Below are 25,938 nucleotides of genomic sequence, written 5' to 3'. Positions count from 1 at the left end.
TGACCCTTACACAAGTCTCTGGAGGGCAGGAAGGCAAGGAGCCTTCCCTTTGCTCCTCATGCAGCCTGCATAAGGACTGGGAGCAATAGCATTTCCATGCTTCTGCGAGTTAAGGGACTGCTTTTAACCCTACTTTCCCATGGGGCCCCAAAGAGGAGAAGGAGCAGGTGATGGTTCTTCCCCATCCTCTGCATCCATGCTCGCAGAGGGGACAGTAAGAAGTATTACAGGAGAGCTAGTTGCTCCTGCTAGCCTCACTTTGAGGAGGCTCAGTGGAATAACCTTCAAAAACTTCGGGGTAATTATGAGTAACAGTTTCTTGTTTGTTTTAATTACTGGAATTTATCACTAAACACTGAGCCTACTTTTTTACCTGTTTATATGTGAACATGCTCAATTTTGTCCTGACACAATGTGGAACAGTGACTTTGAGCTATTTATACACATATATAACTATTAGTTTCCAATTATGTGATTTGAGGGTAGCCTTGCCCAATAGTTTTGGCACATGATTTTTTTTTTTAAACTAGTGTGTGATTATTCCATCGTTTTCTATTAGCATAACATTTATGAGATGAGTGCTGCTTCATTTTTACTTTGGTTTCTGATGTAATTTCTTCCCTTAGGCACTATGAAGAAATCACCTAAGAAACATAGAATCCACTAGCAATCAAAGGAATAATAGTAGAAAAAGTTTGCAAAATTAAAGTGGTATAAGTTGGGCCAAGTAAAAAGGAACGCCATGAAGGCTAATGTCCCAGAGATTGCACGCTTTTTACCCGACTGGGTAGGCAGTCTCTCTCTCATAGTTTGACACCTTCAGCATCAGAAGAGAAAGACACTGAAGTCTGTTAACTGATCTATAATTAGTTAATATCTTTCATCATATTGAAAAACTGGAGATTTCTCTGCAATTAATAAAGAAAAGTCAATCTGTTATTAAGTAAGAAAATCTAAACAGCTCTGAAATGTTGACAAATTCCTTAACATATAATACAGTTATGTTGCATCACAGGTTGAAGCCACTGGAAAATAAATCCACATCCTCCAACAAGTGTGCAAGTCAACTTACAAAAGGGTGTAGTAAGAAATAATTTTCCTAAAGGAAGAATAGGGTTATCTGAGGAACTGTGGGATAAGAGATTTGATCTTGAACTACCCTTCCAAAGAGAGTCATTTGTTTACCTCCTTCCTCTGCAATATCTAGACACGAAGATGTGGGGAGAAGAGAAATATATAGGCCTCTACTATTTAATTAGCATTTAATGCTCTAGCAAATTGTTATTTTGAAATTGATTTTTTTAAGTTATATAGTCAGTTGTTACAGAATGTAACCTTTCCTGACATCATTCATAAAATTAGCACACATGGATCAAGTTTGTAATGGAAGACTTTAGCAAAATTGGACCATAACTTGCAATTTTATATCCAGCAAGTTGTGAGTTATGTGAGGCCAAAAAATATATTTTTCTAGATTATTAGACGGCATGGAATGTTTTGCTTTCTAAGCTCCTTTCTCCATCCTTAACAGAAGATCAAATAGTGGAACAAACTAATGGTTTAGAAATTTCTAACAATCCTCTCCATCCAACTTTAGACTTACAATGTATCGATTATCCAAATGGAATATATATGTGCTGTCAAAACCATACAGCTTTACTCTGTAAGTGGGATCATAACAAGTTTGACTGGGCAAACATTAGAGATTTATTTTTTTCTCCCTTGGGGGGTAGAGTCATTATATTCATGGCCATACTGTGAATGATTTTTATTGGTGATCTTTTAAAATGATAATTTAAGCAAGTTTTTTAACTAAGAAATCAGAACTCAGAATATGAACACTGCAGGGAATCAGTAAGGGATTCTTATTTCAGGGAATTTCAGTAGGTGAGATCTATCTTTTGCTGTATCTAATACCTAAGGGTACGTCTACACTGCAATTAAAAACCCACAGCTGGCCTATGCCAGCTGACTGAGGTTCTTGGGCCTCAAGCTAACAGGCTGTTTAACTGCGATGCAGACGTTTGGGCTTGGGCTGCAGCCAAAGCTCTGGAACTCTCACCCTGCAGAGTCCTAGAGCCCAGGATCCAGACCAAGCCCGAATGTCTACAACACATTTAAAGAGCCCCTTGCCCTGATCCCCCGAGCCCAAGTCTGTTGGCATGGGCCAGCTGTGGGTTTTTAATTGCAGTGTAGATATACACTTAGATACAGCTATTTGAATTCTGAATGGTGCTTTCTCCTCAAATTACAATTCTCTGGATATGCATGTACTTTCTCTTTTGAAATAATTTCGCCTCTCATTTTTATTTAACATAATCCAGAAACTATGTATTTGCAAATAAATGCTGCCCTCTTCTGGCTTCACAAAATCACCAATGTCTAATCCTTTGAAATAAAACACAGTCATTTGGCCTGGTTATTCAATAGCACTTGCTGAGACATTTGCATTCATGAAGCGTACACATTAATCAATCTAGGTTTACCTTGTTGTGATGATTTATACTCAGGAGACCCTGCTCCCAGTTCAGCTAATTAGAGAATGCTGACTATGTACAAAGCTCTACCAGCATCCAATGTTTGTATCTGTCATGACATGCTACGTTTCTGTTACATCACAAATAGAGAGTCTCTGAAATGCCAGATTAGTCCCTGGATGAGATGTTAAAACTACATTCCTTATGCTACTATGTGTTGTTTACCCAAGCTAAACATCCCAAAATACTTTCCAAAATGAGTGAACAAAAATCTTATTCCGAATCACATATCTCCTACTCAAAAATGGGTTTTTAATAAGCAAGGCTGTGTGTGAGCTACTGTTGACTATGTAACTATTGCTGTATTTGCCTACAAAGTCATTGCACTATTAGTATCCAGTTCATTTGTTTTGAAACGTGTAGTAAACCAAGTTGCTTATGCATTCTCCTGCAGCATTCCTACAATAGAATTTGATATCATATACAAAATATGTAAATTAGTCTTTTTAAAGACAGTTTTCTGTTTGCATCTCCATGGAAAAGTTTGTGTGTGGAAACTTACCAATATCATAAGCCATAAAATCTGAAGAAAAGCACTTAGCACCATGGCTCATTGATGTATCATTGTGTGTATTTCCTCCAAACACCAGCATGGTTCCACTCATTATCACAGCAGTGTGCAAATACCGGAAAAATCTACTGTCTTTAAGAATTGTCCTTCAGAAATGAAAACATATATAAACATTTTTTTTTTTTTTTTTTTTTAAATAAACTGATAGCCACCTGACAAAGAAAGTGATTTCCAAATCCACTTTGGAGAGAGATTTGTGGTGGCAATCCATTTAATTATTTTTCTAATTGATATGTGATGGCCTTTTCTTTCCAGTCTGCTCCTTCTCTCTTATAAATTTGATTTCCCCTTCTCAACTGCTCCCTGATTCTTGGACCAAATTCATTCAGTGGCATTCCACTGAAGCATCATGTCCTGAACAAGGATGTAATACACCCTTCTGCCACCTCCAGTTTTCACCAAAAACAAGGAATAGTGAATGGCCAGCAACAGATTTTGAACCAGAAACTACCTGGGAGAATTTCATGGTTGTCCTGGTGAGTACAAAACCCTAAGACAATCCAAAAGAGTCGTCATTTAAATTGGACGCTATCCCTCCCTCAACCTAGGCCAAATATCTCGACTGAAACTTCTAAACTCACAATACAGCCTGCAGATTAATACATGCAAAACTGGATGCTTCATCCATGATTAAATCACAGACGGCATTAATTATGTTAGCCAATGACCTTGCATCAAATCAGCATAATTAACAGTACTGAGAGCTAAGCAGAGCACCCACTTCTATGATTTACCCATTGTTTTGAGAGTGTAAGACCTTAAAAGGTTTGGAACAGACTGCATAGCTGACTGAATATCAGTTTCCTGGCTGTGTGGGTTCATGCCACTAGAACCAGCAAAGTTGGTGTAGCTGGCTGGACATCAACACTACGAATGTAGTTCATGTGGAGGGAAAGATTTTCCCTACCTATAAGTCACATTTCTGCAACAAAGCTCTCAACAAAGCGGTCCAATGACCTGCCCTGATTTGAAGTGGAGAGCTGAGTGCTGTGGTGCTTCCTGCATGGAAGAATCTCCTGAGCACTGCTTTGTTCCCGGAGAGAGGCCGGAATACAAAAGCCTATTAAGCAGCCAGCCAAAAGTGGGGGGGAAGGGGCTTTTAGAACACCATTCACCTTGAAGGAGAGGGAAGTGCTAAGAAGAAATGGGCTGCCAGAAGGCAGTGTAGATCTTATGGGACGTACCACCTGTCCTGAGAAGGAAGGGGAAGCCTAAACTTCTAATGTTAGTTGGGCAAAAAGGAGTGGGCTCACAACCTGAAACCCAAGTCACAGAAAACAGTAGTATCCTACCTTTGGTTTAAATAACCAGGTAATATTTTATCATTCTACAAACAGCCAATACTCAATACACTACCTCCAAATGAAGTCACAAGGTGAAAAGATACTTACCACATGCGCCTATCAACTTCATATTTGTATAAGTCATCTGCTAGTCTATACTTGTTGGCACTGAATGCTTTGTAACCTCCATGAATATAGACTGATTTGGTGCTTGCATCATAAACACTGCTGTGACCATAACCTCCCTGCACCAAAGCTCCACTTGTTTGTAAAATATTCCATGTGTTAGTTGCTAAGAAGAGAAAGAAAATCATATGTGACAAAAGACATTTAATTTATCTGCATTGAAAACAGGTCAACCAATTTAGCTAGGAAACAGACTCTCCCTTAACTCAAAACCATTAGCACCACTTACTCCATATCTATAGCCTCTCAGTGTCTGTTTAGGAGGTAGCCTGAGTTTCTCCTCAAAGGAAAAAAAAGTACCTACTCAGTGGGTAAACTCAGCTGCCAAGAGGGATTGTGCTGTCAGATTCTTTTAATGAGAACATAAGCAGCTCCTCCAACAGTCATTCATTAAACTTCAAAGACAAGCCAAGTGACTGAGAAATACAAAGTATTGAAATTATCTGTCACATTTCAGTGACATCAAACCACCAGTAAAGCGACTTGATTTATTGTTGTGGAATCTCCATCATGGAGATTTTTAAGAGCAGGTTAGACAAACACCTGTCAAGTATGGTCTAGATAATGCTTGGTCCTGGCATGAGTGCAGGGGACTGGACTGGACGACCTCACAAGGCCCTTTCCAATCCTACAACTCCACGGTATCCAAAAGTACCCATACTGAACATTCTATAGATTTAAGGCAAGAAAGTGTAGAAGCCAAACTCACTGGCATATGCTGAGATGCTCTGAATGAAATCCTATGCAGATTTCTCAAGAAAGGCAAGTATGGAAAAAACAAAGTAACCTCAGGGTTTAACAGATATGCAAAGACCTCCTTCCCAATGATAAAAGGAAATGAACATTGTAGCCTTTGGAAATGTATGCACGTGGTTGTAATTAAGAACTAGAAAGAAAAGTAAATCATTTCCGAGTTCCCATATCATAATTTTCTAAAGTAGCAGATTCTAACTCTAAATACAAGTCTATCTCCCTAAAAGCATTTTTCCATGCAAGAAATATACAACTGAGAATAAAGGAGACTCCCATAAAGAACCAAGACTGTCTCTTGGTTTGTCTCTATCAGAATAATTGCCTCTGGTTTGACAATAAATTGGGACACAGTTGTTGAGATGTTCATATATCAGGAGACTGTGTATTCCCTAGCTACCGAAAGAAGTTTTGGGCTGTTTTTATTTAAAGGAGAGGGTGGCACAGAGGGAGAAATACCTCCTATTAGTTTTAATACCAGGCAACAATCAGTTGTATAGAATTTTTGCCAAGGTAATACAAACAACAGTCTGAATGACCCATGAGGGAGATTTTGGCATCCATGTTCCCCATAGCCTCTGATGCCATCATTCAACATGGCAGTCTAGAAAATGTGTTTCCTTTTGTTCACTTCCTTAACAAAGTCACAAATTCCTGTTACCATCTATTTCAGATACAGTAACTACATCCCAGCATAAACAACGAGAGTTCTGTAAAGTGCTACCCCTCTGGAACTCTTCTACATCCCAGCATGTTGCCAAATGGCACTGCCTAGATTAAACAAAAGGTCTCCAGGCAAATCAAAAGTCAAATTCCAGAACAGTGACATTACTACTACTCCTTTAAATCTCTAAAGAATGAGGCAGTGACTGACTACAAAATTCAGCCCCAACCAAATGTTGAATACCACTGTCTTAAAATCAAGATAAAGCTGCAATGAATTCAGAAAGTAAAAAATGTATTTATAAAAATGAACTGTAAGAGCTAATACATATGAATATCATGCATAAAACAACAATATGCCGCAAAAAATATAATTTGCTGTTTATATTATGCTAATACTTACAGGCACCAATTGAGATCAGGGTCTCACTGTCTTGGACACTGTATATAAATAAAGCAAGACAGCAACCCATCTGGGAGAGCTTACAGTCTAACTTTTGTATTTCAGTGTCTCTAAAAGCTGATGAACTTCTGAGATACGAATGGCTTTTGGTGAAGGTGTGCACATGTGTGAAATACAATACATGAAATGTGAATCGGTCACATAAGCAGATGACACTACATAATGTTTTATCTGGATTCTAGGTACTGAATGCAGTAATATATAGACAAGAAGAAAGGCATCCCACTTGTAAGTAAAGAACAGATTTGTTTTAAATTCATTTTATAATGAATCTGACTCAATATATCATGCATAATGAAAACTGATACATTTTGTAGCTTTCTAAATTTCAAGAAAAAACAATGGAGAGTTTGATGTCTCATTCTGGAAGCATAGTGGGAAACAGAACAATTAATCAGCTATTCTCTGTTATAAATGTCATTTTCATAATGGTACATGCCTGTCCAACACTTCCCACAGTCCAAAAAGGCTCTCCACTTCTGCAAAGCTCCTAAGCCCTGCAAGAGTGGCATTCCTGGTATATTCATTACATTTCTACGTTTTTAGAATGCTTTCAACAAAACTGAAGGTTACTTCATAATCAGTTAGCCTTGCCCCATAATTCTTAGCAGTTCGGTCACATACATTGGATAGCCTTAAAGGTCATGTGGCTTTCCAGTCACTGTAGAGATATTTAAGCTTTTTGTACAAGACATTAGAATAAAGTTCTAAAAAAAATATACAGTCGAAAAAAAGAAGGAACCAGACTTTAAATAAGTTCAATATACTGAATATATTCATGGATCTGGTGAATAGTTTTCAAAGTGAACATTAAATACAAGCAAGTGGTAAGACTGCACCTACCAAGGTTATATTCCTGCACATTGCTGATATACCCATATAGAGGGCAGTGCCCAAAGATAATGAGCATAACAGCAGTGCCATCTTCCAGAGTGACAATGTGTGCTGAGTGGCCAACAACTGCATACTGCTCCTTGGCTTTTGGTGTCACTTGAACCCATGACTCATTGCGTATATCGAATACCCATAGTTGATTGGTCACATTCCCTGTTGCATCTATTTTTCCTCCATACATATAGATTTTATTCTGGAAAAAAGTTGGTTTAAAAAAGGAATGGTCACACTTTTCAGCCATTAACACACTACACATACAAAAGAAATAAACTGCTATGGTTCATAATTCCCCAACAAACTACCATATATTGTGCAATATATAGAAGATTTACACTAGTAACTGCTGCTTATGGAAAATTAAATGAAAAAAGATCTCCTAAGCATGCATGGTAGAATAAACCATTTCACTTATGTTAAATCAAAATTAAGAGATATTATTTCTCATTATTTTTCATTCTTAATAGAAGGTAAATAAACTATTTCAATCCTCCTCAGCCTCACTCTGGAAAATCAACTACAGTAAATGTATCTTTTTATTGTTAACTGTTAAGGAGTTATGGTAGTATTTAACAAGACCAATGCAAATCTAGGGCAATATCTGTCCATCTCTTCCTAGCCTTATTCAAATTATGTTTTCTGATGCATAACATACTTGGAGAAGAAAAAAGAAAAACCCATGCTATCCTCATGACCTCAAAAGAAAAATTAAAATGAAAAGTATGTTATTTAAAAAGTCTATGACTACTAAGCGAGTGAAAAGCCTCAAATTATTTAAGCAGTTAGGATCTCATGATAGATGAAGTCTGAAATTATGCTAATTTACAAATGACACATCCAGTCGTATTCTTTGTGTATTTGTATTAAAAAAAAAATTCCAACACAATATATATGCCACTAAATTTAATTGTCTGGTAGGACTACCTGAAACATGAACCTTTTCTTTTCTTTTCTCCCCTGGGCTGCCCTTGCTACTCTGCTAGATAAGCAATGCTTCTCCCAAGGCATTATATACACAGAAATTAAAAAACTGAAATCAAGGGTTTAATTAGCACTAATAAATGCATCTACCTCATGCAATGCCAATGAATGACCGTATCTCATCTCTACAGAGTTCACAGTGCTGTTCAGTGGAAGCCACTCCTCTGAAACCAGGTCATACCTGTATAATGAGAATTTGAGGTATTTTTCTGTGTAATTTATACTCAGAACAAAATTACCTGTCCTTCCCAGGATTTGTTAAGATATATTAATAAAAAGTGTGAAGACACATTGTTACAAATATTACATAAAATCATTTATAGATCAAAGTCAAATCTAAACGGTATACTTTAAACAAATATATTTTTGTTTCTTTACCATACTTAGTGTTGCACTTCCCTATGCAAAACCAAAAGTGACAACATTCACAACAGAGCTATGATAATTTACACCAAATGAGGATCTGCCCAAAGGGGGGCCAAAAATAGGTTCTACAATAGCTCAGGGTAAATTCCAACATCCCCGTAGGAAATTGTCAGTATTCATAGCATGGTATATTTTTTAATTACACTTTCATCATTCAATCATAAAAATACCCTCTAAACTCTGAGAAAGTTCCCCATCAGAAAAAAAGTTCAGTGGCTTTTCAGCTAAGGAAGCAGCAGTACTTGCCATACTTACAGTTACGTAAAGTAAAATCAGCTTTAAGATAAATCTTTAATGAAGTCTATCAGCGTGTGTTTAGTGTGTTTAGTGGGATGAGCAAGGACTACCTTGCAATGAAATCTGAATTTTCAAAATAACCTTCAAGTCTAGGTTAGAGAAATTGCTACTCATGGACCAAACACTGTCCCAAGTTCTGAATACATGACTCTCACTGAAGCGATAGAAACTGCAGGTATGTATTTTAGGGCAGAATTTGGCCCTATGCCAGTACCTGCTGGTTTGTAATGAGGTAGTTTAAAAGCTTTCCACAGTGAATATTAGCATGCACTTCATGATAATTGTGTAAATGATGTAACAATCAACTTCACAACAGTCGGTGTCATCCTCATTTTACAGATGAGGGCACTGAGTGTTTAAGTGACTTGCTCAAAGTCATACAGTGAATAAGTGGCTGTTTTCAACTGGCCTGCTGCCAAGAATAGGTCCAGCAAAGACAAATCCGAGCCTGATGCCCTATCCACCAGGATATGCTTCCTCTGTTTTTAAGTTCAAATATCCGTTTCAATAGTCAAACTTTCATTAAGCAGCCACAGCCTGAAGTCATACAAGTTAAACAGCAGAAACTGTTCTATAAGAATGATTAATTCAGATGCCCTCTGAGAAGATGCAGACGTAGACTCAGTCTCACTGAGGGGAGACAAGAAAGAACTTGTAGGGCTTATGGAAGAATACAGAGAATAATAACAGTAACACAGTGTTGCAGGAAAGATGGAGTAAGTCAGCAATTACTGAGAACTTATTGAACCTCAGGACTCTGTATGTAGTTTTTCCAAAATCAGCTCCCCTGCTATCTCCCATTAAACATTAATAAACTTATGTTTACAGATCCAACCTTTGGGTAGGACTCAGGTCCGGGCAGTTTTCAGGGTGATATTTTCTAAAATTATTTCCTGACATCCATGAATATCTTGTAATTGGAAAAATTAAAGTGATATCAAGGTATTTGGGTTTACTCACGCTAAAACCATACAGGAATCAGAATAATTGAACGTGTAGCCTCCAACAACCCACATTACATTGCCAATGACTACAGCTTTGTGAGACGCTCTGGGAAGCTTCAGATTAGAGTATTCCTCACGAGTCCAAAATGACTGATTAGCTGGTACAGGGACTGCACAGCCAGGACCTTTTAATGAGAAATAAATTTAAAATGTTGAGAAACATTGTTACAAACGTACATTTAAGTGATCATTTATAGATAAAATAAAGCTTCAGTGGAGGATAGGAAGGATGCTGCTTGTAGCTGTGCCATACTGGCTTGCAATTTTTCTTCAGATTTCACAACTTAAGCCCAATACTTGTATGGGAGACGTCAAAAACACCACTAACATTCCTGAAGCTGAGAATTCAGTAAAGAGAAATCTTCCCTCTTTGTCAGTACCCAACCAGTTCTCTACCACAGTATTTATAGGCACTGTGTATAAAACATGCTGTATTTTGGATGAGCCACAATACTAGGGTCCTAATCCCTGTGGCCATTAAACATTGCATGGATTTTTCCCCAAGAGTAGAACTATTATCTTTGATGCTCTGGTAAATTTGGAAAACCCTGGTGCGCTGAATATGGATAATTTAATTTTACTTACCTAAATTCCTTCCAAGTTTCTACTAATATACAATTCACAATTCCTTTTCTACATTAATATGCTGCGTTGCTATGTGTTGTCAAACAGCTGTTGTGCTTAACCTCTAGAGATGGCTATATTTCAGTACTATACACATTTACTTAAAATATTTGGGGATTTTTTTTTGTGTGTGACTGACTAATTTTTAGCACTTTAAATATACTTATGCAAAGAAAATCAATTTTATGTGAGAAACTGAACGTTGCAAGAGGTGAAATTATAGGATTTTTAAATTAAAACTGGAGCACAGTGCCACTTCAATGTGGCAGCACCTGAACAGAATTAGACGCAAAACATCTCATTTATTTTTGAGACAAGTTAAATCCTACATGAAGGCTCAACTTTGCCTTCAGATACAGGCATACATCCTTACATGTCTTCTAAGAGCCGCACTCACTTGCTCACACAGACAAGCACAGTAGCAGATTTATTTTATTTTACTTTTTTAAAGAGACGCATGCTAACGTACCAGAAAAGCGGAACCAATGCTCTGATGTATGTGAGAAAGGCACAGCTGCAAGTAAAGTAGAATCAGAATGTCTGCCAGGAACCACAATCTCTTGAGTTTCCTAGCAAGCAATCTTGATTTAACTGCAAAAGTCATACAGGGAAAAGCATCCCCCACTTATCAAAAAAACCTCTCCCTGGTCATCAATGCACTCACCTTGCCAGTCTGAATAGCATGCGCATCCTTTGGTCCCATTCAAGTTGCACTGACCTCTCTCAGGATATCCGCAATCATCTGTGCAATAAGGAATATCACAAGCCTCTCCTTTCCAGTGTTCAGAACACTCACATTTAATAGTGTTACTGCCATTACTGAGTTTGCACTCGCCTCGTCCAGAACAATTATTGGGACACATATCGAAACTGCAAATATGGGGGAAATAATGTTTGTCAGCAGTTCAATTGACTACCAAGTCATGCCTCTTATTACACAAAGATAAGAGGTGCTGAACAATGTTAATACAAAGGTATAAATGTCTGTTCCTCAGATCTAGGAGGAGATTCATTCATCTAGAATTGGAAGTTGTGGATCTATACCTGCTTTTGGCCTAGCTAATACTTTAAGTAATCATCTTAAGTCTGATTCCTATAACTGATGTACAGGCTGAGTCCCAATTTAGGTGAGCTGATGAGGAAACACTAGTGATTCACTAAATTCTCAATGCTCAGCAGAACAAGTGGTATTTTGCTTAGAGTTCCAAAATAATGTACATGTATGTGACAGACAAGTTACGCTTTTTTGGATTTGCACCACTTTTGAAAAAAAGTTTTGTTGATTTGATGGCCCACAAATTTAAAAAACTGACTCGTTTAATAAGTTAAATCTACAGCAACAATCTTTCTAAAACAATCAATATACATGCCAGTTTATTTATAATGAAAAGAAATAATCTCAACACCATTACAATGAAGTACTTCATTAGCTCGCATGTGGACTTTGTGGTAACAATAGTGTGATCTATACATCAGCACTAGTCCCAATTACACTTTATTCTGGGACTCACTTAACAAAGGCACTGCAGGTTGCATATCAATAACCCAGCCACACACATCACTTTGGATCATGCTGCACATAGTACTCAACTGGAATTAACAAGGGCAAAATTAGTCCTGCAATATTTTCAAGCAATATCTCTGTAAAAGATTCAAATTCAGGGGGCCTTATTCTTTATCAATTCATGGTTAGCTGATGTTTAATTAACCACTGCCCCTTGCATTCAACAACAAGATTGGGATCACTATCCAAAACCAAAATTGTTTGGTAACAGATTAAACCAACTGCACCAAAACTACATGAAATAAAAGGATTTCACTCTCTATTATAGTAAGGTCAGAATGAATTTCAAAGCTTGACTTTGAATTCAAGCTCCAGCAACAATACCCTGAGCTGGCTATAATACAACATAATTTTAAAAACAACAAACTCCTTCCATCCCTTCTGATGAGGACACATTAGAAGGAAGTCTATCACGCAAAACTCACAGAACAAAAGCAAAAATCAAAACCCAATTATTTTTTAAAAGAAAATTTTCTGAACTGAGATAAAACATGTAGAATTAAGGGAAATTTCAAAATACAGTTCAATGTAGCAAGTTCATATCCGCCTTCTTTTAAGGGAAGGTAGGTTAGTCGTAAGCGAATTTATTAATTGCATTGCTATGTTGGAGTCTCCCACTGTAGTCGATGTACGAGAGTCAGTTTGTTTCAGTGCATCTTACACACATGTAAATTCATGAGGGATCCACAGATGCGTCTGCACCTCAAGCAGACACGGTTGCGTGTTTTTGCCATAGCCTGCTTTCTTCATTCACACTTCTCTTTAGCTCTTCTTGTTAGGTCATTGCTAAAAATTAGTACTGGCAGCTGCCAGTAGATGGTATCATGGGTTTTGGTATCAGAGTGACCAAGATTTTTAAAATTAGATGCCTAAAGTAAGGCTGCTAAATAAGTTTTGGCATGATTTTTGAAAGTGCTGAGTACCCTCACCTCCCACTGCAGTCAACAAAAGCTGTTGGATGTTCAGCAACTTTTGAAAAAAATCAGACCTCTTTTTTAGGTTCCTAAATATGGATTAAGTGCCTAACTTTTAGGCAGCCAGTTTTGAAAATCTTGGTCAACATATTTAAGCCAAGGGCTCTCTACCAGACAAAATGTAAGAAGTCAAAGGAAGCCCTGGGAAGACACAGATAGCTTGACTGTAGCTATAATGTATCTCCCTGAGTAAGCAGCACTCCATACACTCCCTTCTGACTTTTTTCCCTATTTAAAACAGCACAATATAGGTAGTTGGTGCACATGTCACATGCATTTTACAGGATGATCCACTTTTAACACCCAGGGATGCTTAACCTACTCCTGTGGGTGCTGTAGGCAGTCATTTTTTAACTGAATTTCTTCAACCAACCAACATTAAAAGTTACTCAGAGCTAAAAACTCGAGCACATGAACACCAATTCACACGCACAGTAAAACAAATCCCACTCAATACAAAATCGATACTGCAATAAAATTCAGAGACTGTTCTGCCCACAAAAGTAAGAAATTCAATTAAATGTCCAATGCCTACGAGTATATCTACTAGCATATGGATGCTGGCATCTTCTAATTATGTCTCAAAAAGTGACCATCCTGAAAATAATTAGCCCATTAGGGAATAGCCTAAAAATATTTTAAAAAACCAACACTGGGCATACAGTATACCATAGCAATTGTTTACAGAGAACTAATGACTAATGATTCTTAAGGTTATAAATAGGAAAAGCAAGGAAGTTTCTTCATAGTCATTAGTTCCTGTCAGGGGTAGCTCTGCTAAGGCAGTCCAGTAACCAACATAAACCAAGATGGTCTGAAACTTTGTAGAGATGCCCCTACACAGTTCTCTTTACAATAGGTTTAGTCCAGTGTCCTAAGGGAAATTCTTGTGTGCGCGCAGGAATGCGGGGAGGATAAAGAAAAAAGGCAAAAGGCCATATGCATAAAAGGGACCAATTCTATCAATTGCATGTGGTCACACAAATCAAAAATTTGCTTCAAAAAGTCACTATTACTCATGTTGCATTTAGCCAAATTTACAATCCATATCTGAGATTAATGCTAGTGACAAAGTATCAGACACATTACACAAATTATGTGATTAGCTTGTATCTTGGCCTTCCAAATAATCTGTATATTAACTCTATGTGTTAAACCACCCATTACAAAAAGTTCATATAAGTATATTTACCTTTTTAGAAAAGGTAATGAAGGATTAAAACTTAAATTAACTTCCAGTTGAAGGCTGTTTGTTTCAATGGCAGCTGCAAGTACCAAGAGGAAATAGAAAAAGAAGTGATACACAGGACAGGAAAGGACCTCCTGGGTAATCGAGTCCAGATCCCTGATGTCTCAGGCAATGCTATCATGTCTTCCCATTCACAAACTTATCAAGCTTTGTCTTAAAACTAGTTAGGTTTGTTACTCCTGCTACACTTGTTAGAAAGCTGTTCCAGAACCTCACTTCTCATATGGTTAGAAATCTTCTAATTTCCAGCATAAATTTATTCCTGACCCAGTTTATCCCCATTTGTTCTTGTGCCAACATGGTCTTTCAGGCTTAAATGGCTCTTTTCCACCCTTGTGTTACACCCCCCACCACCCCTTATATATTTATAGAGAACAATCATAGCCCCTCTCAGCCTTTGTTTTGATATGTTAATTAAACCAAGCTCTTTTAATCTTCTCCCATAAGACTGGTTCTCCATATCATCCTAATAGTCCTTCTCTGCACTTGTTCCAGTTTGAATTCATCTTTCTTGAACATTGTGACCAGAATTGTACACAGTTGTCCAAATGAGGTCTTGCCAGTGCCTTGTACGGTGGAATTGATACTTTCTATCCCAACTGGAAATACTTCTCCTGATCCACTGTAGGAGTGCATTTGTCTTTAGACCGCTCTCTCAATATGCAACATTTAAATTTCCTCAAAACCATCTGGAAGAAGTATTACTTACTTATAGGTGATGTTAAACCCTGTCAAATTATAGGCAGCATCACTAAAGAAATGCAGTAGGACATAGCCAGAAGTGGCTACAACTTCTGGTATTGTTTCATTGCCATCCCTCTCAGGAACGATAAGACCACTGAAAAAGAAAGACAATGCAGTTAAATATTCAGTCATGGGAGCATAACAATTAGAGTAATTCCACTATCCACGTGTGTCAACTACGTGTAAAAAATGAAATTCAAGATACAAGCCAGATGATTTTTAAAATTTTATCACTTTGAAGTATAACGTATTTACAATAGTAACCAAAGAGTTTCATAGAGAAATATTATCAGATTTAATGTTTTGTTGAAGAAACTCCTTAAAAACATCTTGAGATGGGGAAAAAATAATAAAGCCTTCAACTTCTTAAATAACCTTGGCTTTCTCCAAAGCAATTGATGTAGTCTCACCATGACATTTTGATTTAAAAAATCTACATTACATAGTGAGTCCTGTAGCACCTTAAAGACTAACAAATTTCTGTGGGCATAAGCTTTCATGGGCTGCAACCCACTTCATCGGATGCATGAAATGGAAATCACAGATAGGAGGTATATAGATACATCCAAGGGTAAGAAACATAACAATGGGGAGGGCAAGTGCTAACAAAAATGTGTTAGTCTTTAAGGTGCTACATACGTTTTTGCTGCATACAGACTAACACAGCTACCCCTTTGGTACATTACATAGAATTAACAGGACACACAATTAAAAGGGTTAAAAACTACTTCACTGACAGTTCTCAATATGTGGGTGTTAACGGGAATGTATCAATGAGTGGGGGATTTCTAGCAGGCTCAGACAGGGATCAGTTCTTGGTACAAAACTATTTAACATTTTTATTGAATACCTAAACGATGATAAAATCTTTGCAGGTAAAGTTTGCAGATGACAAAAATCGGTGGAATAGTAAATAAAGAGGACAGGTTACAGTTACAGAGTAATCTGAATTGTCTTGTTAAATGGTTAGAATCCAACAAAATGTATTTTAATGTAGACTAATGCTGGAAACAAAGAATGAAGGTTACACCTATAGGATGGGAGACTGTTTTGGAAAGCAGTGACTCAGAGGACTATGGGACCATTATAAATAACCTCTTGATGAACTCTCAGTGCAACAGTGTGGCAAAAAAGGGTTATAATGTGATCCTTGGATGTATAAAAAGGGGGAAATTAAGTGGAAATAGGGAAATGATCTTGCCTTTGTAGGCACAACATTGATGAAATAGCTACTGGAAAGCTGTTTCCAGTTCTACTGTACATACTTCAGGAAGAACGCTGAACTCTTCAGTATTTCCAAGGAGGGCCACAAAAATGATCCACGGGCTGCAAAATAAGCCTTTTGATGAAAGAGTAAAGGAGCTCAATTTATTTGTCTTATTGAAGAGAAGGAGGAGAGGTGACTTGATCACTATGTTGCATTCTACACATGGAAAAGATATCTGTTTGCTAGAAACCTTAGCTCTTTCCTCTATGGTTCCAGAGCTGGAGAAAACCAGGTTCAAAGGGGCACTTTTGGGTGCCTGCAGCAGATGTTATGACCCAGGCTTGAACTGGAGTCCCATTGTCCATTCCATCAGGAATCTCCTGAGCCAGAATCTTCAGGATTGATGGGTTTGGAGGGGAAAAGAGGGGCAGATCTGCATTTAGAGCAGATGTGGGATTCCCCAAGGCAAGTGTCATGCTAGTCACTAACCAGGATGACCAGGGGCAGGTGACACGCGACAAAGGCATGCCCAGAAATGCGCTGGCTAGTATATTACAACTGTGTCCAACCATTTTCTCATTATTACATGGAAAAGGGTCGTCATGTGTCAAGAAAAATGGATTTTGTAACAGGAATACTAACGAAGCTAGGACACTGACAAGTTACGATTAACGGTGGTAGAAAGAAACTGGAATGGCAATCAGTTCATGCACTCCTTATGCGCTTTGTTTGGAGCATGAGGTGGTGGAAAGGCGCAGGTATGGACCCTGGACACTGCTAATGAAAAATCTTCCAGTCTCAGATGCACAGAGCACATGCACACTTTGAGTGGAATACACACAGGTACCGTAACTTGAAGAAGCAGTGGAGGGAACCATTGCCTGGAATCTTTAAAAGAGATTAGATCTCTTTTTAAAAGATAGCTTTAATCAAGTTTTGGGAGATATTCTACACCATGTGCACAGGATGGAGTAGGACAGGGTGTCAGACAGCATGATCATAGTGGTCCCTTCTGGCCTTGGAATCCGAATATATTAATTCCCCTTCTCATCCTCTGTCTTTATGGGCCATGGGGATAACAGGCTTCCCTGTATTGCTCTCAGCATGCTCGTAACGCTTGTAGCTCTGTCTTAAAACAATGGCTTTAATGTTACCTAACCCTTATTAAAGCTCTTTTCATAAGTAGTTCTCAAAAGTGCTTTACAAATGAAGTCCGTATCATTATGCATAATCAAATCTCATGCTTCAGGGCTTTCTCCCCTCCCACTAAAATATCATTGATAAGCCACAGTGAGAGATGGGGTGCATCATCAGTGCTCTGAGACGGTACAGCGAACCCTGTCTTAGATACCATGCTGATGTGTTCTACTCATAGGCTTAGGGTCAAACTGACCAACAGATTTGGGGTTGTGAAAGAATTTTACCCCAGATCAGATTGCCAAGGACGGTGGGGTATTTTGTCTTCCTCTGAAACCTGGGTTCTAGGTCACTTGCTGAGATCATCTGGGTATATCCAACCTAATCAATTCACTGCCATTGAAAGGACCTCAGTCTCCACAGTTTTCTGCCTCTGGCACACAATTTAGTCTCCTAAGGACTGAAATGTTTTAGTCTACCTATAGTCTATACTAACCCATTATTGGGTTTGCTAAAAATCTTTGATAATTGACAAGAGTCGAGTCAAATTAGTTTAAATTTAACAATGAGAATATAGTCACCTCTCCCCCTCCCCCAGCTTCTATCCTATTTTCCATCAGGAATATTTTAACAGTAGCTATACCCAATTTAAATTAAAAATAGAAGAGTCAAATCTTCCCCCAAAACCTTGACTGGCAGAGAGAATTGATTCTAAGGAAACTTTAGATGCAACAGTTAGTTCTATATGCAGGCATGCACTATGTAAAAATCTGGCATCCTGCAGCACTCATGTAAAGAAGTTGATTCTACAGAGATATGTAAACGAGCTTGGCTTCATACAAGGGCAGGACTAACTAAAAAGCAATGCTGAAAATGTGACATTTTCATAAATTAAAAATATGCATTTTAATATTCTCTTTCAGAATACAAAATAAAACAAATTAAACTGAAGACTAATTCACAAGGTTAGATAAATAGGGTGCTCCCTGATGAGTTTTTCAGCTCAGGAAAGCAATATGCAGTGAAACTTTTACTGATCGGACCTGCTAGCCGCTGTCAAATGTCCTGATTGCTTTAAAATCTCAGTCCGCACATAAGTACTTCCATTTTAGTTGTGCTATTATACAATTGCCTGCTCTCACAGCTGGGAATACTACAGACCCCTCCTGCCTATTATCAGAAGTTTTCACTAAGTTTTGACACTTCAATATGATACCAAGAAGATGCAATAGTTTGCATCATGCATGTTACAAAGACACATTTTGGCCAGGGTAGTACAGCTAAATTGTCCCAAAATACTACTTGGTAGAGGCCGGCATGTGGCCTGCATCTTACCAAAGTCAGTAGATTATATGTTACCAGCTTCATTTCAATGACATTCCACAAAATTCTGCAACCTCATCTGATAGTTTGGCTAGACAATTTCCACTCCAGCATGTTTACAAACATGACTTTGTTAAACATTTTTTATAAGGAAGCCAGATGAATTTTTTTTTTTTAATCCCTGATCCTGGAAATTTTAATCCATTGCATCCAATTAATTCTCTTTTTGCATAGTTTATTCATGCAAAAGAGAAGCTTGTTTCATTCTGAAATTTTAGACTGCTGATCTGAAGATGATCTCCCTTGAGATACTAACTTCCAACATGTCGAAGATGAAAAGTCTAATAAAGTTTTTCTTTGTTGCTTGATCAGTACAGTTTTCTTTTGTGTAAAATGAATACGGGAACATCATGTCCCGGTCATATGAAAATAGTCGTCTCAATGTAATTCAGCGAGGGCAGAAGTACAACTGATGGACCAGAGGGAGATCACACCTTTGTCTGTCTCTCTTATCATCCACCATGTACTATTAGTATTAAAGCATAACCAATCCAGAGATGGAAGGACTTGTGGTCAGCAATATCAGGATGAAAATACAGGCAACAGAAAGGAGTACAGTAATGCCAGAGGAGAAACATGGAAGAGAAGAATGAGAAATAAAAGGAATAAAAACAGATATAAATTTAAGGAAATAACTATTTTAAAAATGGCTGAAAAGTGACAGGTACTCATCTTGTTTTAGAGCAGGTGGTATTCAGGACTTATGTGGCAAGAGTTAAGATATATGCCTATGACTTTTCATTTCTGTCTCCTGCTGCTTTTCCCTTCTTTCAATCTATTTCTCTCCATTTTCTTTGAATGGTAAATGGCCCATTGGCCTTTCCACATGTGCTTGTCACACTTTGTGAGCCCTGATGTAATCAAGTCACTGTTTAGTACCAAAATCCTCTAGACGGTTTTACAAACATGTATTTCCCATTCAGACCTCCAATTTAACTGTTACAAAACTGGGGGTGGGGAAAATGAGCCAGACAACTCTAGTGACTACATATGTGAAGATGGTAAGAGTAAATTATTCCAGATGAGAGAGAAACTTGAGAAAGATCAGGATGAATGTATATGTTTGATGGTACTGCATGAACTAATTTCTTAAGATTCCATATATGTTGGATTAGGCAACATTCCCTTTTGACAACTCTCTGAAAGAACGGTGGATGACACTGTGATTTTCACACTTCTATTTGCAGGATGGCATCAAACCGGTGAACCAAAACATATGGCAAACGCTTTCATCACGCCTCCATATACAAATACGAAGTCTTGAAAACATGTAGTGAATATTTGACAATATAGCTGCCTTAAAAGGCAGGCCAACTGGGATTAAGTTAAACCGTGTTTAGTATCACTGTACAGTAAGCCCAAATATAAAACTAATATCCTGAGTCAGCTGTCACAAGGACAATCAAAGAATCATAAAAATGAAGAGCTGGAAGGGACCTTGGGAAGTCAAGTCCAGCCCCCTACGCTGTGGCAGGACCAAGTAAACCTGGACCATCCCTGACAAGAGTTTGTCTAACTTGTTCATAAAAACCTCCAATGATGGGAACTCCACAACCTCCCTTGGAAGCCTATTCCAGAGTTTATCTACCCTTAAAATTAGAAAATGTTTCCTAATATCTAACCTAAATCTCCCCTGCTGCAGATTAGGCTCATTACTTCTTGTCCTACCTTCAGGGGACATGGAGAACAGTTGATCACTGTGCTTTTCGTAACAGACCTGACCATTTTGGAAAACTGGTATCAGGTTGCCCCTCAGTCTGCTTTTCTCCAGACTAAACATACCCAGTTTTTTCACCCTTTCCTCATATAAAAGGTTTAAAAACCTGACCTCATTTTTGTTGCTCTCCTCTGGACTCTTTCCACTTTGACCTCACGTTTCCTAAATTGTGGTGCCCAGAACTGAACACATGACTCCAGCTGAGGCCTAACCAGTGCCAATGAGGGTAGGGTATTTACCTCCTTTACCTGACATACAACACTCCTGTTAACACACCCGAAAATAATATTAGCCTTTTTTGCAGCTGCATCACATTGATGACTCATTCAGTTTGTCGTCCACTATAACTCCTAGATCCTTTTCAGCAGTACTACCACCTAGACAGTTGTTCCCCATTTTGTAGTTGTACATTTGATTTTTCCTTCTTAAGTGAAAAATTTTGCACTTGTCTTTATTGAATTTCATCAGAATCATTCAGCAATGTAATGGGGAGAATTCAAAACACAGCAACCTTTAACAAAGGTTCTTTAATCTGGTCCGGAATCTCCTGAAGCCCTTACTCTGCTCTATACTAGCCTGTTTCAGAGGTGCATCCCTAGGTCCTCTCAGAGCACTTCACAATAGTCAGCCTCAACATCCAGGTAAAGTAAGTAAAATTTCCCTATTTTATGGGTGCGGAAACTAATGCAGCAATTTTCTGAGTGGCAGAGTCAATGGCAAAGCCAAGAACAGAATCCAGGAGCCCTGTTTCCCCTGCTCTATTAGATTCTTTCCCCTGCAGACTTCATTTTTAACAATTCGCTTTCTTGTGTGGTGTTTGCTCCCTACAGTATGTTGGCAGCACTGTGCATATACAAGAATCGTATTCTTGAGACATTACCAGTCAGCATATCAGAGATCAAAAGTCTAATAAGCGCCGCAAGCACAAAAAAGAGAGTGGAATGGCCAACAAAGAACTTGAGAACTGTGAAGGGAGGGAAAAAAAGATACAAAGGACAAATGGAAAAGAAAGTGACGCAAAACAGTGGTAGAAAGGCTACCAATACATTTGCTCCTCAATGCACTGAAATATATTGTAAATTTTTTTTTATAACATACTTAACTATAAAGTAATACTTGGGCTCCCTTTACAACCATGTATGCAAGGGAGCATTATTTTAGTGTAGTTTAACATAGAACAGTCTCACTATTGCCACCCTCAATAGTTCAAAAATCCTGAGTCAGACACAAAATAGAAACCCCACAAGCTCGGCTAGAAACTTATTTTTCTTTGTAAATGAAAGCTGAGATTCTCATGATTCCAGGAACTGGACCTTTAAGAAAAACACCAGATATCATGACACTTGCAAAAAATCATGAGGGTTGTCAACAGTGCCAGCTCATGTCCTTCTTGCAATCATTACAGCCCTGACCCTACATTGAGAGCAATGAAGGTGGACACTTGCACCTATGCAGAGTCCCTTGGAAGTTAATGAGGCTCCAGGTAGGCACAGGGGCTTGGTCAAATGGTCCTCTTTGCTCGATCATCACTTTAATATCTGGGCTATATCGTCCTTCTTCTATACTGTGCTAAAAATAGTATCAATCTTATTTTAATAAATGTGTTCCATGAACATACAAGGTTTTAAGCTTAATAATGAATTCATGCCACGTTAGACCTATTACTGTAAAGCCCATAATTCATTACAGTATGTCAAGTGAAACCAACTGTTTCAGGAACAAGTGTAACAACAACAAATGCCTTGTTTTACCACCACAGTGGCAACTTATTAAAATATTTCCAGTGGTTTAAAGTAGTTATTCATGGATAGATGCCCCCTCTTAAGCGTGTTAACTCTTATAGTGCCAAACCTTATTTTTCAGCATGAATTCTATCGCTATCAATAAAATATCTGGCACCAAAGACATAAGCTCCTGACAAAAATAAATAAATATTCTTCTTCAGTCTATCAAGTGGCAATTTTCAGTTCAGAGTCCTTAATTTAAAAAGACCAGGGCCACTTTTTACTCTTAAAACCTCTTCAGCTGTAAGCACAGATCCACTTCACTCAAACTTTGTGGGCCTATTTTTATGCTCTAAAATAGATGCTATTTAAATACACCATATCTAACTCGATCCACTTTTTTGTTGAGATTACAAGTTTGGTTAATGCAGCTCACAGTGGTACTTTAGCTTCTGAAAGGCTTTGACTAGGTACCACATGACATTTTGATTAAGAAATTAAAATGATACAAAGTCAACTTGGCATACATTAAATGGATTAAAAACTGGCTAACTGATAGCTCTCAAAACTTAATTGTAAACAAGGAATGATTACTCAGTGAGTATGTCTAGTGAGGTATCACGCAGACTGGTTCTTGGCTCTGTGCCATTTAATGTTTTTATCAATAACCTTAAAGAAAACAAAATCACCACTGAATGTTTGAAGATGAAACACCTTGGGAAGAGGGTAAATCACGTAGAGGACAGGCCACTACAGAGATATGTATACTGTTTAGTAAGTGGAGCACAAAAAAACAATGTGTGTTGCAACATGGCGAGATGTTACGCCATACATCAAGGAACAAAGAATGTACAACAAACTTACAGGATGAGGTACTCATCCTGGGAAGTAGTGACTCAGAAAAGATCTGTGGAGTCATGGTAGATCTTCAGCTGAACATGAGCTCCCAGTGTAATGCTGTGGCTTAAAAGGCTGATGGGATTGTGTGAAGTATAACCAGGGGAAATACCAAACAGGAGTACAGAGGTTATTTTACCTCTGTGCTTGGCACCAGTGAGACTGGTACTGGAATATTGTGCAAAATTCTGGCACACAATTCAAGAAAGAAATATAAATTGGAGAGGGTTCAAAGAACCAAAAGAATGATTACAAGATTGGAAAACATACCTGATCGTGAAAGACTCACGGAGCTCAATCTATTCAGTTTATCAAAGAGAAAGTTAAAGGGTGACTTGATCACAGTTTATAAGTATCTACATGAGGAACAAATATTTGATAATAGAGGGCTCTTCAATCTAGCAGACCAAGATATAACAAGATCCAATAAGTATAAATTGAAACTAAGCATACTCAGTTTAGGAATAAGGCATGCATTTTTAAGGATAATTAACATTGTGACAACCTGTCGTGGGTAGTGTTGGATTTTCCATCACAAGATACTTTTTAATTAAGATGTGATGTTTTTCTCAAGGATATGCTCTAATTCAATCACCACTGTTGGACTTTAAGCCAGAATTAATTAATGTAAGTCCTGTGGCATGCAGGAGGTCAGACTAGATGGTCCAGTGGTCTCTTCTGGAATTAAAATTATGAACCTATGCCTCTCAAATGGAGGAGTCCATTAGATTTACTTCCAATCAAGGTTTATATAAAAACATATAGGGAGCATAGATGTGAATAGAAGGTCTTGTCTCTTTCTTGGAGAGCTTTCAGGACACTGGAAACGAGAAATGAAGACATTCTGAGCAATCTAGATCACTCCCATTGCGAATTCTGGGTTTTCCCTGCAATACATACTCTAGAACTTTGAGGGAAACCATTGTAAAAAGCTTTTGTTCAGACATATCTTCTCCAGCAAATAAGTAACATCCCTTGTTGGATAAACAGAGTTCAACGGATGTATGCACTAATGCTCTGCAGTAAGAAATGCTGCCTTTTGAAAGCTCAACTTTATTTCTGTCCAGTTCCATCCAAAATATCAGACTTGGACAAAATGAGGCATGGACATTCTCTTAGGATTTTATACTGCTACCCATCACTGAAGTATCTGAACACTAAGTGAAGAGACCCATTTCGGGCAGTGAATTTTTAAGCAACCACTGGACAAATAAACTTCTTGGTGCTTCAGTTATTCCATTTGGAAAATGTAGACAAAGATATTTGCCCTCATTATAGAGTATTGTAAGGCATAATAACAGACCCCAAGCTCATTCTTCTAGGCATTGCACCTTTGGGTAGAAAGAGCAAGAAGAAAATGTTCAGCATATGTTAAAGAAGTCAGAGCTAAACTTTTGATAGCACAATTCTATGCTGGATGAAACTAGACATTTCAATGTACCAGTGAGCAACTGCATTTGCATATACAAGTGGATCTGTTAGCTAACACAGCTATGAACAATTGAATATGACCCAGAAAGTCTATACCAGGATATTCTAATATACAGGTTTCTAATTAATGCTTATGACCCAACATAACAAATGGACAACAGAATAAAAAAGGAAATGTGCAACCCACTATTCTACTTTTACTTCTCATGTTATAGTAGGATCCTGAAGCTCTATTCAGATCAAGGACCCACTGAGGTAAGCATTAAAATAACATTGTGAGAAGAACAGCTCCAAATTTATGACCTTATTAAAGAACAGGTGCATCAAATGGTTGCAACAAGCAAATGGAGGTACGATGAGCAAAGAGGAAAATGTGGTTAACATACCAAAAGTGCACACAATTTTCACGTTTCAAGTCACACAAATTGAGTGACTTGAAACCTGCATAAGACCCATTTTCTTATCCCTAACCCCTCATCCTCCCTACATTTGTTTCTTACATTCATTATTTTCATTTTGTTTAAGTTCTTTGAGGACAAGGTCTGTCTCTTCCTATGTGTCCAAATTCCCCCTTGTGACTGGGTCCCTGGATGCTATTGTAATACTAATAATATCACTCTCACATTTTGTGCATAATAGTTCATCCTTGTTGGCACCTGCTCAGCCATTATCTATTGGCAATTTACTCTAGGCACAGTAGAAGCATGTCTTGAGAAGGACAGGGTGCATAGGTTTTGCAGATTACCTCAGGTAGGAGGTACAGGGCAACATGAGAGTAAAAAAATGTGAGAGAAACAGACAATGAAGGTTAGTATCACTGGTGGAGTACAGGCCATGGGGAATTTATGATACAAGAACAGGCAAGTGGTGGGGCGGTTAAGTTGTGAAGCCCCTTAAAGGTCTGAACAAGAAACTTCTGTCTGATGTGGGGAAGAAAAAGGGAGCCAGCAGAGGGGCAAAATTAACAACATACTCAGAATGGCAGGTCATGAAAAGTATTTTAGCAACAGTATTTTGAAGGGTCGGGAAGGCAAGAGAGGAAGAGGTAAAAGCTTGAAAACATTTTAGCAATATGGAATCAGAAAAAAGGCTACATCTTGGAGGCATTACGTAAGCAACAAGAGCAAGCTTTGGGTAGCATACACATTATTTAATATAAATTTTCAAGGTTTAAACGTATACAGCCTGCAGCCTTTAATTCCTACAAGTTGTCTGTCAGCACAGTCAATAAGAGA

General features: G+C 38.0%; 1 protein-coding gene across 7 annotated transcripts in view; it reads right to left on the bottom strand.

The window, feature by feature from the left end:
- The window catches only part of ATRN (attractin), a 223,408-nt gene that overhangs the window by 134,758 nt on the left and 62,712 nt on the right, over positions 1-25,938 (bottom strand). For all 7 annotated transcript variants that reach the window (XM_067533635.1, XM_067533637.1, XM_067533639.1 and 4 more), the window contains exons 4-10: positions 15,173-15,301; positions 11,341-11,546; positions 10,009-10,177; positions 8,416-8,506; positions 7,297-7,540; positions 4,500-4,683; positions 3,040-3,194 (exon numbers count right to left, since the gene is read on the bottom strand). In XM_067533635.1, coding sequence (XP_067389736.1) covers positions 3,040-3,194; positions 4,500-4,683; positions 7,297-7,540; positions 8,416-8,506; positions 10,009-10,177; positions 11,341-11,546; positions 15,173-15,301 — 1,178 coding nt within the window. The remainder of the gene's footprint in view (positions 1-3,039; positions 3,195-4,499; positions 4,684-7,296; positions 7,541-8,415; positions 8,507-10,008; positions 10,178-11,340; positions 11,547-15,172; positions 15,302-25,938) is intronic.

This window comes from Emydura macquarii, unplaced genomic scaffold, assembly GCF_026122565.2.
Source record: "Emydura macquarii macquarii isolate MOO-44397 ecotype Brisbane River unplaced genomic scaffold, CSIRO-AGI_Emac_v2 contig_3345, whole genome shotgun sequence".
Lineage (NCBI taxonomy): Eukaryota > Metazoa > Chordata > Testudines > Chelidae > Emydura > Emydura macquarii.
The sequence above is the reverse complement of the archived record's forward strand: the minus strand, read 5'-3'. Positions and strand labels throughout refer to the sequence as shown.